This window comes from Arxiozyma heterogenica, assembly GCF_036370985.1.
Source record: "Arxiozyma heterogenica strain weizmannii chromosome Unknown scaffold_17, whole genome shotgun sequence".
In the NCBI taxonomy this organism is placed as follows: Eukaryota; Fungi; Ascomycota; class Saccharomycetes; order Saccharomycetales; family Saccharomycetaceae; genus Arxiozyma; species Arxiozyma heterogenica.
Genome location: NW_027042670.1, coordinates 170,859 through 185,778, shown reverse-complemented (window position 1 = coordinate 185,778; position 14,920 = coordinate 170,859). Strand labels below are relative to the sequence as shown.

The following is a 14,920-nucleotide window of genomic DNA, read 5'->3' as shown; positions in this document are numbered from 1 at the left end:
TCAACAAGGTTACCAAGCTGAATGGTATAACTATTTGCTTACTGATACTAAACTGATTTCAATAATAGGAGATGTTCATATCCTAAATATTGGTCCTAAGACTCACTTATCTGCTAATATTCTGAGACATGCTAAAAATTTGATAGGAATTGGTTGTTTCAGTGTGGAAGTAAGTAATGTCGACCTTGAATATGCAACAGGTATGGGTGTAGCAGTATTTCATTCACCCTTCTTAAATTCCCGTTCTGTTGCAGAATGAGTGATTGGCAATATAATAAATCTATCAAGACAAATCAGTGATAAGTCACAAGAGCTTCATAATGGAATTTGGAAATTAGGTTATAAACATTATTGGGAGATAAGGGGAAAAATTTTAGGTATTATAGGTTATGGTCATATTAGCTCGCAAGTTTCAATATTGGCAGAAGCAATTGGTATGGGCGTGATATATTATGATATTCAGATAGTGATGCCAATAGGTGCAACTAAACAGATTTCCACCTTAAACAGTCTGTTAAGAAACTCAGATTTTGTTACATTACATGTACCTGAAAATTCTGAAACTTTCAATTTAATAGGTAAATCACACTTTGATCTCATGAAAGCGGGTTCATACATAATAAACACATCCAAAGGAAGTACGCTAGATATGGATGTCTTAATCAGAACATTAGAATCCAAGAAAATTATGGGAGCTGCTTTGGACGTGTATCCTAATAAGCCTTTAAAAGATACAGAAAACATTTCCAATAATCATTTAGAAAAATGGTTGAATAAATTATCTAATCTACCTAATGTTATATTAACTCCACATATAGGTGGATCCACAGAAGAAACAGAAAAAATCATTAATGAAAAAGTATCTAATACCTTAATTAGTTATATAAATGAGGGCAATTCCATCGGTGCAATAAATTTCCGACAGATTGAATTAAAATCAGATGCACACCATATCAAATCAACAGAAAGACCTATGGATGATAATACAAATCTAGTTCGTGTACTATACATCCACAAAAATAAGCCAGGGGTAGTAAAGACAATCAATAGCATATTGCGGAAATACAACATTGAAAAACAATGTTACGAGTCCACCAGTTCAATAGCATATCTAGTAACTGATGTTATGACAAGTAGTTATTCAAAGATAATATATATATATATATATGAACAACTGGAAGCTACGTCTAAGAAAATTCTAATTAGATAGATTACTATATTGTTAAGTTTATATTACCTTATAAGATCATATATGAATACAAACATAGACATAAACATGAACGTATTTGCTCACAAACTATTCTAGAGAAAACCTCCATATTCGATGTTTTTTCTTTCTTTTGCAATTATATATCGAAACTCATCTAATAGTAGTTAGTAATAGTAAAATCGAATTCTCTTTTCTTTTCCCCTCTATGCATCAATACACCCACACACCCACATTAACCGGGTAACCTTTTTCTGAGAGTTGGCTAAGTGGCAAAAATTGAAAAATAAGCTTGAAAAAGGAAATAACGACAAACAGAAAGAAAGAAAACGTGGAAAACGTGGAAAAAGAGAGAGGAAGAGAGAAAAAAACCACCCAGTTATGCATAGATAGAAACCCACCACGATGATGCTTGATTAAGTAGGACGACAAGAAGATATAAAAAAGTTACTACATAACCTTATCCAACAACAATATTCTCCTCTCTACTCTTGCCTGCTCTTTTTATCTCTTCTCTCTTTTTTCTTGCCACTCCCGTTAATATTTATCCCAGTCTTTGTGTCTCGCACTCATCTCTAAAATATAATAAGCACTGTATTTATTTTTTGTTTTCTTAGTAGAACAAAATATACAAAAAACAAGGGAAAGGAAAGAAAAAAGGAAAAAAAAAAAAAAAAGAAAAAAAAAAAATAAAAAAAAGAAAGAAAGTAAAGAAGTGTATACTAGAACAAACAACAAAAAAATATCATACCACATTTTTAACTTTCGATCATCTGCTGTTCGTACGCACATATGCAAATAAACACATACATAAATAAATATACATAAGACCATATATCTTCACTATTTCTTTGTATAAGGTGAAGACAACTCAATATCACGAGATAAAAAAGAAAAAAAAATAACACACATAAACCCACACAAAAATATATAGATATAAATTCCTTTTACTTTAGTTTTTTTTTTTCATATTTATCGAAGTGGTGCTTTATTTCTTATTGACAAAATAAAATAAAAGAGAAATTAGATCGGTTATTGAATCATTATTAATAAATATTTAAACAAATAAACACAAACAGGTAAAAATATATAAAAAAATAAAAAATGTCTGCAACTTCTGCTGCTCCTCTTTTGGCTCTTTTAAGAGAATCTGATGATGCTATAAGATCATATGCTTTAGAATCTATTAACGGTATTGTTGACCAAGAATGGCCCGAAGTGTCTAATGATTTACCTGACATCGAAGCCTTGTACGATGATTTATCCTTTTCAAATCGTAAAATGGCTGCTTTGGTGGCATCTAAGGTATATTATAATTTGGGTGAATATGATTCCGCAGTTAAATACGCTTTGGCTGCTGAGGATTACTTCAATATGAGTGAAAAGACTCAATACGTTGAGACTATTGTATCTAAAAGTATTGAAATGTACATTAAATTGTCTACTCAAAAATATGAATCCAAGGAAACAAAAAAAGATATTAATACTAAATTGACTTCAATCTTTGAAAAAATGTTGGACAATTGTGTGATTAACGGAGAATATAGATTGGCTCTGGGAATAGCATTAGAAGGTTTTAGATTGGATATTGTGGAAAAAATTCTAAAGGATAGATCGAAAAATGATACCGAATCTAACACCTGCAAATTGATAAACTATGTTTTGACTGCATCTTCTACCACTGTTTCAAACTCCTCATTTAGAATAAATATTTTAAAATCTTTGTTCGATATCATACTGTTAAGTAAATCTATCGATTATTTTACTCTTTTGAAAGTAGTAGTCAATTTGAATGATCCAGATTATGCAGTTCGATTATTTGAAAAATTACAAACCGATGAAAATACTAACAACAGCAATGCTTTATCCTATCAAATTGCGTTTGATATCGTGGCCTCTGCTTCTCAAGGTCTGTTAACCGAATTGGTCAATAGGCTAACTGAACAAAACTTTCCTACCCAGTTGTTAACAATCTTATCTGGTGTCCCAGCTTGTGATATGCAGACTACTTTCCTTTTAAATAATAAAAATATTGATATTGAGTTACTAAACAAGACTAAATCAGCTCTGGATGGCAAGATTTCTTTATTCCATACTGCAGTCAGTGTAGCCAACGGGTTTATGCATGCGGGTACTGCTGATAATTCTTTTATCAAAAATAATTTACCATGGTTAGGTAAAGCACAAAACTGGGCTAAGTTTACCGCCACTGCATCCTTAGGTGTCATTAATAAGGGTAATTTAATCGATGGTAAAAAAGTTATGAATCCATATCTGCCAGGTAGTCGAGCATCATCTCGTTATATTAAAGGTGGTTCCTTATACAGTCTTGGTTTAATCTATGCTGGGTATGGTTCGGATATAGTAGATTATCTAATGTCCAACATAGTGGAAAACAGTTCAAAGACATCTGATCCTGATATTGATGTTCTATTACATGGTGCTTCCTTAGGGTTAGGTTTAGCTGCATTAGGTACAAACGACAGTGAAGTTAATGAAGCTTTAAGTGAAGTCCTATATAATGACTCAGCTGTATCAGGTGAAGCTGCTGCATTAGGTATTGGTCTTACCATGTTGGGTTCTGGTGATGAAGATACTATCAATAGCATGTTCTTCTATGCTCATGAAACTAAGCATGGCAATATTACAAGAGGCTTAGCTATGGGTATAGCTCTGGTGAGTTATGGCAAGCAGGAAATGGCTGATGACATTATTAATAAAATGCTAGATAGCGAAAACACTTTGTTACGTTATGGTGGTGCTTTCACTTTAGCCATGGCCTACGTCGGTACTAGTAATAATAAGGCAATTAAAAAATTACTTCATATTGCAGTGTCAGATTCTAATGATGATGTTAGAAGAGCTGCTGTTACATCGCTAGGTTTCATATTATTGCGTGATTACGCAACTGTACCAAGAATTGTGGAATTACTGTCTAAATCTCATAACCCACATGTTCGTTGTGGTACTGCATTTGCATTGGGTACTGCATGTGCTGGTAAAGCTTTAGATACCGCTGTAGAAGTCCTAGAATCTCTAACTAAAGATCCAGTTGATTTTGTCCGTCAAGCTGCCATGATTGCATTATCTTTAATTATGATCCAACAAACAGATAAATTGAATCCAAAGGTCAATGAACTAAATGAGTTGTTTTTAAATGTAATAACAAACAAACATCAAGAAGGTTTAGCTAAATTTGGTGCCTGTATAGCACAAGGTATTATCAATGCAGGTGGTCGTAACGTTACCATACAACTGGACAATCCAGAAACAAATACACTCGATACAAAGTCTATTGTTGGGCTAGTTATGTTTTCACAATTTTGGTATTGGTTCCCATTAGCACATTTCTTATCTTTGTCTTTTACTCCTACATCTGTTATTGCTGTTAACAGTAAAGATTTGAGTATTCCCAAATTTGAATTGAATTGTTTCAGTAGACCTGATGTATTCGACTATCCAAAAATGTATGAAGAAAAGAGTAGTAAGGAAGTAGCCAAAGTAGCCACAGCAGTTCTTTCTACTACTGCCAGGGCCAAAGCTAGAGCTAAGAGAATGAAGAAAGAAAAAGGTGAAGATAATGAAGATATCCAAGAAAATGCAGAAGACAAAACCGAAAAGGATAACGAAGAAGAAACAAAGTCTAAGGAAGGTTTTGTTAAAAACAGATATTCTGCTACTCCATATCAAATTGAAAATATGAAGCGTGTTCTTCCACAACAAGCTAGGTATATTTCATTTATTAAAGAGTCTCGTTTCACACCTGTTCGTAAAAATAAGAACATATCTGGTATAATAGTATTGCATGACACAAAACCTAATGAACCTGTTGAGGTAATCAAGACTATAAGGCAAGTCAAAGATGTTAATGCACCAGTGCCTAAACCATTCAAAATTGAAGATGACTTAGATTTTGATCGTTTATGAGATCAAAACTTTGCGCAAAAAAATCTCACGTACACTAAGAATGGAGAAGGACTTACAATATATAATAATTATGCTTCTTTCTAATGTCATATAGTGTATAATAAATAAGCAAAAAAAAAAAGACTCATAAAAAATATATGTCCTTTCAAATTAAAAAAAGTTTTTACAAACAATTTTCTTAAAGGTGTCTTACAATATTAGTAATAACATAGCTTTATTTTATTTTATATTTTTTTTGGTTTGTTTCTCTGCGTATTAATTATTTTATAATTAATTTTTGACAGTTGTTTTAACAAATTAACCCCGGCAAATATACTAAAAAATTCCTAACTAAAAATAATTTTAAAAATCAATCCAAAAGTTTTGTATACATTCAACAAGATATTAATAAAAGTGTATTATTCTTGAGTATAGTATAAGCTATATATCAAAGATTATAGCTAAATCTAGTAAACTCTTGCCAATTGTTAGAAATATTACACAAACCTATAAGAATAATTGAGAAGTTATCTAGAGACAAGTCAACATAGGCGTTATTACTTATAACTTAATTACAACCAGTGAAACAAATAACATGGAAAGGATATGTAAGAATAAATTATTTATCCCAAAGTTGAAATTATATATATTTATTTTCACAATTTATACAGAAGAAATTGAAAAATTCTACTTATAATAAATAGCTTAATAATTCCAACAAATAAATTTGACGACTAGTTAAAATAACTTTCTAGATGTCTCTTCTTATGTTTATTAACATAATTAAACCTGTGGGCTATAGAAGTGAAACTAAAAAATGAGTAAAAACATTGTATTATTTATTTTATTTATATATAAAATTTAAAGCTGGCAACCAGCAAATAAAGGATAAAATGAAAAAATTTTACACTGAACCAAAATAATGTTCAAATGATACTTCCAATAGATTCATCCTTCTATAAATTATTTCTCTCCCTTATATTTTATTTATATCACAAATAATTGTGTAAATTTACCAAGATGTTATAGGCTTTCTATTTTGTTATTATACATTTCTTTGCAAAAATCATATTATACATATTACTTATTTCTATTTTAAATAATGAGATAAAAGGAAACAAGAATAATTAAATAAATTTTTCCTTCCTTTCTCCTTTCTTTCTCTTTTTCATGTCTGTATTTATAAGAAGATCAGAATATGTAACTTTATCTAAACCTTATATTTAGCTACAATTTCATCAAATTCTGTGTTAAGTCTCTTATTATTTTTAATTAATGGATGATTTGGATCTAATTGTTCTAATTGATTTTTTAAATCATCAACCTCCTCAGAACCGGTTAATATAGCTAATGTAATCTTGTTAGCCAAAAAATGTGGTTTATATAATTCAGCAGCCTCACTTTGTTCTACTGAATAATAATCAGATTCAAGGACATTCACAATCCCCTGGGCTTCTTCAATATTAGATTGTTGTAAATGTAAATTCATTAAACCTAATTGAGTTTTCCAAGTTGGGAAAGTTTGCGACAATTCTTCAAAATAATAGAAATTAGATGATGTAGTGTCTTGATTTGTTGCAAATTTAATATAAGACTCAGCTAGATTAACTAATAATTCATCCTCACTAGTTATGGCATCCTCTTGGGAATTAATAAAATTATCCAACATGGTTTGAGCAATGCTTACCTGGCCATCAAGCAAAGCTACTTGAATTGCCAGTAATAATAGTTCAGTTACACCAGGCAACTCAGAGTTATCAATCCCATAGACACAAGCCTCTAAACTTTCATCTAATCTACCGTCAATAGCAAAAGCGGAAGCTAAGACATTTATTTCATAGGGAGTAGCTGTCTCCATTTTAATATTAGATTCTAATTCAGAAATATCTTTGGATTGCAAATATTTATAGTATAAATCAAATACGAAACCAAGTTTATTATTTGAACATACACCTAACTCATATTTTTTTAATGCCAATAATGTCTTCAATTTATAAAACAACAAAGTATCATCTTCAATGTTTTGTTTTTCAATATCTTGTAAAACATGAGAGAAATTACCCGAATAATAATCTTGTTTAATACTGAAGTAATCCATTTTAATAAACAAACAAACCAATTCTATTCAATGCTCTTTTAAAGGCAGAAAGGGGTTAAGTACTCACAAACGAACTAAATTATTCTTGCAGTATGGAGTGCAATTGAGGCAATTGACAATCGCCAAACCTAAAATATATTAATTTTAAACGTCAGATGCCTACGCCAAAATCAGCTAACCTTTAAGAACTTTGCTGCTTTCATGTTTCTTTCTTTCTTCTTACTTCACCTTATCATATTAAACATTTTTTACTTCTTCAAGAATTCAAATCAAAAAAAAAAAAAAAACAGAAAAAAAAAAACAACATTGTTGTCGTAATAGAAAAATAAAGGCACTATCAGATACATGCTACTTCAATATGAGAGCGCCGCTGAAATAGATGAAATATATAAAGCACTGGATGGAACAAGAAGGGATGAGATAAAAAGATGATATTACGTATAAATGAAAAAGCATCTATTGGCTATTATATGCAACCTTTGTATAGCCTTATTTTTGGTTCCCTTGTACTACTTTACTCAGTATTTATTTATTTATACATTTCCACCACTTGAATATACATCTAGAAGGAATAACCTGTTTCATAATTATAATTATTATTCCTTTCTACCACCTAACTCTCTCTCCAGTCTTTTTTCCATTATATGAGATAAGTAACCAGTACCAGATAGCATTTGTTTCTAATAGCTGGTTAATAATGAATCAAGTAGATTCTCCAGAGACTAAACACCCAACTCTTCCACAACATTTAGATAAACCTTGGTTTAGAGAAGCGTATATCGCAGCTAAAAAATTCCATGAAAAGGATAAAGTTCTAGATTCTCACGATAGATTAAAACTTTATAATACTTATAAAAATATTACCAGAGCACAATCCATTGCTGGGTTTCTAGGGTTTTTAACAGTATTTGGTTCCCCATTTATGTATAAATACTATACCACTCGAAGTATAAAAAATGTTAAAGTCCCCAAAAACTTTTTATTAGGGTTGTTAGCAACCTTTATCTCTTCATCCTTAGCTAGTCACATCTCTTATAACAAACAATTGCACAAACTGGATCCAGATGGTAAATTATCTAGAAAAAACATATATCCACACGATGATTTTTTAGAAGATGATCCAAACAAAATTAAATCAAGGAATGAGAGACAGTTTGAAATGCTGACTCTTTTGAAAAATGGTGGTAGTGCTCGTTGGGCTTCCTATTTTTATATTACTTATTTACATCCAGAACGTGCATTTTCTGATCCAGAAGAGAAATTAAAACAACTACAACAAAATAGTGATAAACGAATATCTGTGTCCCCATTTATGCATCAAAAGGATCCCATGGGCCTATATACTAATAAAGGTACAGGCTTTGTTAATGATCCTGAAACTTCTATAAAAGATGATATTACACATGATGAAGTTTTTCCATCTGATTCAGATGTTGATAAACTTTGGGGCACAAATGAAAAACAACAATTTAATCAAAAACATATATCTTCTTGGGATAGAATTAGAACTAAAAGTCTTTCTAATGACAATCAATTAGTCAATAATTTTGAAGATAAATCAACTTCGGATGATTTATTCGATGATTTTAATTATGAAAATGATCAGATTATTTCATATCCTCAAGAAACAGTTTCACAACGAGAATTTAATCAAATGTTAGAAAAAGAAAGAAAAGGCTAAGTTTAATTATTATATTTTATACCATCTTAATGTCACTGCTACAAATTATCTCCTTTACAATCTAATCATTTTTACTGTATTTTATTTTGCAATTAATCAATGTTTAGTATTCAATAAACTTAAGTATTTATATATTCTTCTTTTTTTTAAAAAAAAACATTTAATATTCATTGCTTCAATAAATTTGGATAATTCATAGAAGTCATTAAAACACTACATTAATCTGCGTCTATATATAAAAGGGACCTTTTAAATAATTTATATTTATACAAATGTACATTTTTTTGGTCTTAGAATTAACATAGAAAAATAATATTTCAAAAATGTATTGAAATTATAGAAACAGGTTATTTCTAATTTAACTATATAACAATCAATAAACATAAATGTAACATATACAATTACATAAAATACATACATACATACATACATATATATATATATATATGATTTTACTTACTTAAGATTCTCTCTATTATATTTTATAATTTAATTTATAATAAAACGTTGTCATTTCTCTTTTCTTCCTTTAATCTTTGTAATTGTTCAATGACGGTGTCAAGACCAACGGTAGCATTCTTACCTTGTTGTTCCATGACATCTCTGTTTCTAATATTGACAGACTTTTCACTCATTTCTTGCTCACCAACAATGAAAATGAAGTTATATTTCATCATTTGACCATTTCTAACCTTCTTTTGTAAGGTGTTACCAGTCAAATCGACATCTGCATAGAAACCAGCATCCCATAATTCGTCACGGACTTGTTGAGCATATTCTTGGTATTTAACACCAACTGGGACAACAAGTATTTGACGTGGAGATAACCAGAATGGCCATTTACCACCGAAATGTTCAGTCAAGATAGCTGTCATTCTTTCCACAGAACCCAAGATAGCACGATGAATCATGACTGGTCTTTCATATTTTTCAGTAGCACCTTCAGTGTCCTTTGCCTTAAATTCTAATTCGAATCTGTTTGGTAATTGGAAATCTAATTGAATGGTAGCACATTGGTACCATCTCTTTAAAGCATCAGAAATCATAATATCGATCTTTGGACCATAGAAGGCACCATCACCTTCATTAATTTCCCAATTACCACCCCATTTTTCTAGAGCAGATTGTAATTTAGCTTCAGCACCGTTCCAAGTTTCAATTTCACCAACAAATTTTTCTGGTCTGGTAGACAATTCCATTTTAAATTCAAAACCAAAGACTCCATAAACATATTTCAAAAATTCGAAGATATTTTCAATTTCTGTTTCAATTTGATCATAAGTACAGAAAATATGAGCATCATCCTGTTGGAATCTTCTAACACGAGTCAAACCAGATAAAGCACCAGAGAATTCGTTTCTATGCAAAACACCGAAATCAGCGACTCTCCATGGTAATTCTCTATAAGAACGTTCTCTAGATTTGAACATCAAACAATGACCTGGACAATTCATTGGTTTCAATCCGTAAGTTTCCTTCTCAACTTCAAAGGAAAACATGTTTTCCTTGTAATTAGCCCAGTGACCAGAAGTTTCCCATAATTTAGAATTAAACATATTTGGAGTGATAACTTCATCATAACCTCTTTTACGGTATTCAGATCTTAAAAGGTCAACAAGAGTGTTATAAATTCTTGTACCGTGTGGTAACCAAAATGCAGAACCTGGAGACAATTCATTGAATAGAAACAATTCCTGTTCTCTACCAACTTTTCTGTGGTCTCTAGCTTGAGCCTCAGCTAAGAATTTCAAATGGGCATCCATCAATTTCTTATCTGGGAATGAGACACCATAGACTCTTTGTAAGGAATCATTGTTAGAGTCACCAAGGAAATAACAGGAAGAATTCTTCAATAATTTGAAGGCTTTAATTCTACCAGTGTGTGGGATATGTGGACCGACACAAAGATCAATCAATTTACCACATCTGTAAACTGTGGTGGCTCCACCATCAGGAACCTTAGTTTGAATTAAATAAGTCTTATATTTAGAATATGAAAACATTTTCAACAGATCTTCCTTTGACATGACTAATCTTTCGAATTTTTGTTTTTGTTTGATAACATTTTTAGCAACAGATTCCAAAGCTGGAAAGTCGGATTGAGAAACAGTCTTTTCTTCTTCACCTTCTTCTAAAGGTTTCAAAGAGTCTCTGACGGCGAATTCATAAAAGAAACCTTCGTCAGTTGGTGGACCCAAACAGATGTGAGCACCTAAGTTACATTCACAAGCTTCACCTAAAACGTGAGCAGAAGAGTGCCAGAAGACTTTCTTACCTTCTTCAGATTCGAAATCTAAAAGTTGCAATTTAATCTCTTGATTTGGTTCACCTTCAAATGGTCTTTCTAAATCCCACAATTGGCCATCAACCTTGGCAATACATAATCTATCAGCTAAAGACTTAGAAATATCCTTAGCAATATCCATTGGAGTAGTTTCCCAAGCAGTAGCTTCTCTAATAGAACCATCTTTTAAGACAATCTTCAATGGATTGCGTGGCATAGAAGCAATTTTTTCTTCATATTCCTTTTGTAATTTTTCGAAAAATTGGATTCTTTCTCCAATAAAGGCAGGTTCTGGATCTAAATACAATTGTTGTTGTGGTTGTTTAGACTTCTTTTGACTCTTATCTTTGGCAGATGAGTTTTTAACTTGGTCAGCAACCTCAGCTGTGCTCATTTTTATTTTAAAAATCGTATGCTTCTTCAAGCTGTTAACAAAATAAAAAAGGTTTACCTTAGGGAAAACAAAAAGCAGAAAAATAAAATAATAAAGTATTATGTTCTACAGAGACTAACCCACTTTTTAAGAGATAAAAATAACGCTTTAATCCTATGGTTTCTCATCATCGTCATCATTATCTCCATCCTTTCTATTTGTTCTCGAGGACCAGCTTTGTTGACAAATTTTCAAATGTCTGGCAAAGAGATCAAAAACGAAGAAAAAAAAAAAAAGAAAATAAAAAATAAAAAAAAAAAGTAAAATATCACTATGAACGAAGCTGAGCCTGAAGCAAACGCTGTTGAAAATGACGGAAGCAATTGATGCGGTCGTATCAAACGAGAATAAAGTGATTCGTTCACACTACACAGAAATACAATGTGGTATAATATGATACATGGTAGGTAAAGATGAAAACCAGATAGACTAATTAGTTTTACTGTATTTAAAGTAACAGTACAACATGATCTTATAAAGACGAATTTCCTCCCACTCCCGCTACCAAACCGTGGAGTTTATTTCAGCAAACAACAACAAAAAAAAAAGAGCGATGCGATGCCACCAAAAAAAAGATTTTTTTTCTCAGTTGACAGAAAAAAAAAATAAAAAATAAATGAAAAACTGTGAAGTATTATTAATACAAACTTTACAAGACACACATTAAATAGCAACATTTAATTACATATTACCATTCATATTACTATCGTTTCGTGCCATAAACAGCAGATGCACGTATATACTTATATGTATCTTTATAGATAAAAATCTACAAGGTGAATGGGTTTGTTTCTTGCATCTAATTTTCTACAAACAAAAAAAAAGCGACTATATTTATCACTTTGCCTCATCGCATACATATAATATTCAATAACTATTGTTAATATTATAAAACATTATTCTTTGTTTTCTCTTTTTTTTTTTTAAAAAAAAAAATATTAATATTTTAAAGCAATTGGAATATACCACCAACATTACTACTGCTACTAATAATAATAGTAACTATATGTCATCTCTATTATCAGAAGTTGAGGTTATGGATAACACTCTTCCTTACGTAATAACGAATATTAGTGAAACTGACGAGCAAAAAAATGATAAACTCAATGAAAATAGTACCACTGAGGATGAGGATTCAAGTGATTCCAAAAGGAAAATTATCGCACCAACTATAGAAGAAGTAGACGAGGATCCAGAATCATTACGAACTTTACGTGGTCAAGGTAGATACTTCGGTGTAGTGGATGATGAAGAAGATGGAATTAAAGAAGCTGTACCCAAGTGTAGTAATTGTTCACAAAGAGGTCATTTAAAGAAAAATTGTCCCCATGTCATATGTACCTATTGTGGTGCCATGGATGATCATTATTCTAAACATTGTCCAAAGGCCATTAAATGCGCTAATTGTAATGAAAATGGTCACTATAGATCCCAATGTCCACATAAATGGAAAAGAGTCTATTGCACACTTTGTAACAGTAAAAAACATTCAAGAGAGCGATGCCCGAGCATATGGAGAGTCTATTTAATAAGGGATGAGAATAAAAAGACCGGCACTAGTTTACTAAAAAAAATTCCGTTTGATAAAATATTTTGTTACAATTGTGGTTCTCAAGGTCATTTCGGAGATGATTGTCATAATAAAAGGTCTTCTAGAGTTCCCAATGATGATGGTAGTGCGTTCTCTGGCGATAATTTACCAAGTAAATTAAAAAGATCATATTATAATTATGTTAATGGATTAAAACAAAACAGCAATAATAATAACCATTTTGATTTTAATGATTACGAAATTGATGAATCTTATTACAGTAATAATAATAACAGTAATAGTAATAATAGCAAACAAAGGAAAAGATCAAGCAGAGATAATGGACCAGTTTCTAATAAAACTAGCCGTTACAACAACAACAGTAATAATAGCTTTAATACAAATAATCATCCATTAGATTTTCCACGTTCAAACAGATATAGTCCGAATAATGTCTTGAATAACATGCAGAATAGCCGATATAATGGAAATAGTAGCAATATCAGTATGAATAATAATAATAATAGAAGCAGAAATTATAAACCGGCAAATTATAAAAATTATAACTCATTTAAACCTTTTAGAAGTGGTACGATAAGAAGATAGTATCATTAACAATATATATATAGATATATATCGCTATTAATATTATCACTTGATTCATGGCATGACCAATATTACCCATAATTCATATTACAGCTAATAAATCTTATGCTAACTAACTCCTATCGACATTTGTGATTATTTTTAATACTTTACATACTCAATTCTTTTGAGAAATAATCTGTGTTGTCTTTACATAAGACTATAAAATATAAAGAATAATTAGGAAGATATTTAAGAAACTACTTGGAAATCAACACATATGTTTATATCCATTTATCTACGTAATTTAATTTGAAACTGTATTAATAAATATTTATTTAAGTGGTCACGATTTGAAAAAAAGAAACAAAAAGAAGGAAGCAGCTTACTTATCATCGTTTTCTTTTTATATTATAATGTCAAACATCTCCAAAACTTATTTGAATTGTTAAAAACTCATTATATCTTCTCTAAACTAATATGTTATTCATTTAATATATCAGCAACAACTAACCAACTTTTTTACTCTTCAGGTATAATAATACCTTATATGTGACATGTGAAATCCTAATATCACTATAAACGAGCTTGGAATTGTTAAGTCGACGATGACATTCTTGTTTTTCTTCTTTCTCCTGCTTACAGAAACATAAGTATCTGCATATCTCTGTATGTTAGTTTATTCCTTGTCCAGAGGGTAGTTTATATATCATGTACATGACAACTAACTAAAAAGTGTCCATCTTTTTTGGTGTTCTAGAAGAAAATATCTCTCGTGATATATCCTTATCTATTATATTATATTTTATAAAAAGACTCCGCGACGGGGAATTGAACCCCGATCTGACACGCGACAAGCGTCCATTCTAACCATTAAACTATCACGGAAACTAACTACCTAACTCCCTGGTATAATAGATGAATCATCACTGCCAAGATTACATAAGATTCTTCAGAAGACTATATCCTTTTATGTGTTTCTGACTTGATCAACTATTCAATCTGATGTCTTAATGGATTAGTAATCTATGCCATAATTTATTAAGTGTAATAATTTGGGTGAACCCTACAGAATATTTAGGACCATAGATTACTGTAGAAAACAGCATAAATATTGAGATAAGTGATAGTAAATGGGCTACATAGTAATAACAATAGGTAATTCTAGATTCGACTTGAATCTTATGTAATTTCC

At 30.8% G+C, this 14,920-nt stretch overlaps 6 protein-coding genes and 1 non-coding gene across 7 annotated transcripts; 4 read left to right on the top strand and 3 right to left on the bottom strand.

Annotated features, from left to right (window-relative positions):
* Positions 1 to 436: 436 nt before the first annotated feature.
* Positions 437 to 1,210, top strand: SER33 (phosphoglycerate dehydrogenase SER33; the record flags this gene model as incomplete). The annotated part of the gene is made up of 1 exon (XM_064858065.1): positions 437 to 1,210. One exon carries the CDS (start codon positions 437 to 439, stop codon positions 1,208 to 1,210), a length of 774 nt encoding a protein of 257 aa, XP_064714772.1.
* A 1,101-nt stretch (positions 1,211 to 2,311) lies between these two features.
* RPN2 (proteasome regulatory particle base subunit RPN2) lies at positions 2,312 to 5,134 on the top strand (the record flags this gene model as incomplete). The annotated part of the gene is made up of 1 exon (XM_064858064.1): positions 2,312 to 5,134. One exon carries the CDS (start codon positions 2,312 to 2,314, stop codon positions 5,132 to 5,134), a length of 2,823 nt encoding a protein of 940 aa, XP_064714771.1.
* Positions 5,135 to 6,323: 1,189 nt separating this feature from the next.
* On the bottom strand, positions 6,324 to 7,211 carry SEC28 (coatomer subunit epsilon; the record flags this gene model as incomplete). Its single annotated transcript, XM_064858063.1, has 1 exon — positions 6,324 to 7,211. The coding sequence occupies one exon, from the start codon at positions 7,209 to 7,211 to the stop codon at positions 6,324 to 6,326; it is 888 nt and encodes a 295-aa protein (XP_064714770.1).
* A 697-nt stretch (positions 7,212 to 7,908) lies between these two features.
* Positions 7,909 to 8,892, top strand: RCI37 (Rci37p; the record flags this gene model as incomplete). The annotated part of the gene is made up of 1 exon (XM_064858062.1): positions 7,909 to 8,892. One exon carries the CDS (start codon positions 7,909 to 7,911, stop codon positions 8,890 to 8,892), a length of 984 nt encoding a protein of 327 aa, XP_064714769.1.
* A 494-nt stretch (positions 8,893 to 9,386) lies between these two features.
* On the bottom strand, positions 9,387 to 11,570 carry THS1 (threonine--tRNA ligase THS1; the record flags this gene model as incomplete). Its single annotated transcript, XM_064858061.1, has 1 exon — positions 9,387 to 11,570. The coding sequence occupies one exon, from the start codon at positions 11,568 to 11,570 to the stop codon at positions 9,387 to 9,389; it is 2,184 nt and encodes a 727-aa protein (XP_064714768.1).
* Positions 11,571 to 12,615: 1,045 nt separating this feature from the next.
* AIR1 (TRAMP complex RNA-binding subunit) lies at positions 12,616 to 13,746 on the top strand (the record flags this gene model as incomplete). Its single annotated transcript, XM_064858060.1, has 1 exon — positions 12,616 to 13,746. The coding sequence occupies one exon, from the start codon at positions 12,616 to 12,618 to the stop codon at positions 13,744 to 13,746; it is 1,131 nt and encodes a 376-aa protein (XP_064714767.1).
* Positions 13,747 to 14,539: 793 nt separating this feature from the next.
* Positions 14,540 to 14,614, bottom strand: PWA37_001430. Its single transcript has one exon. It is a non-coding gene; the product is annotated as a tRNA-Asp (tRNA).
* Between the last annotated feature and the right edge of the window lie 306 nt (positions 14,615 to 14,920).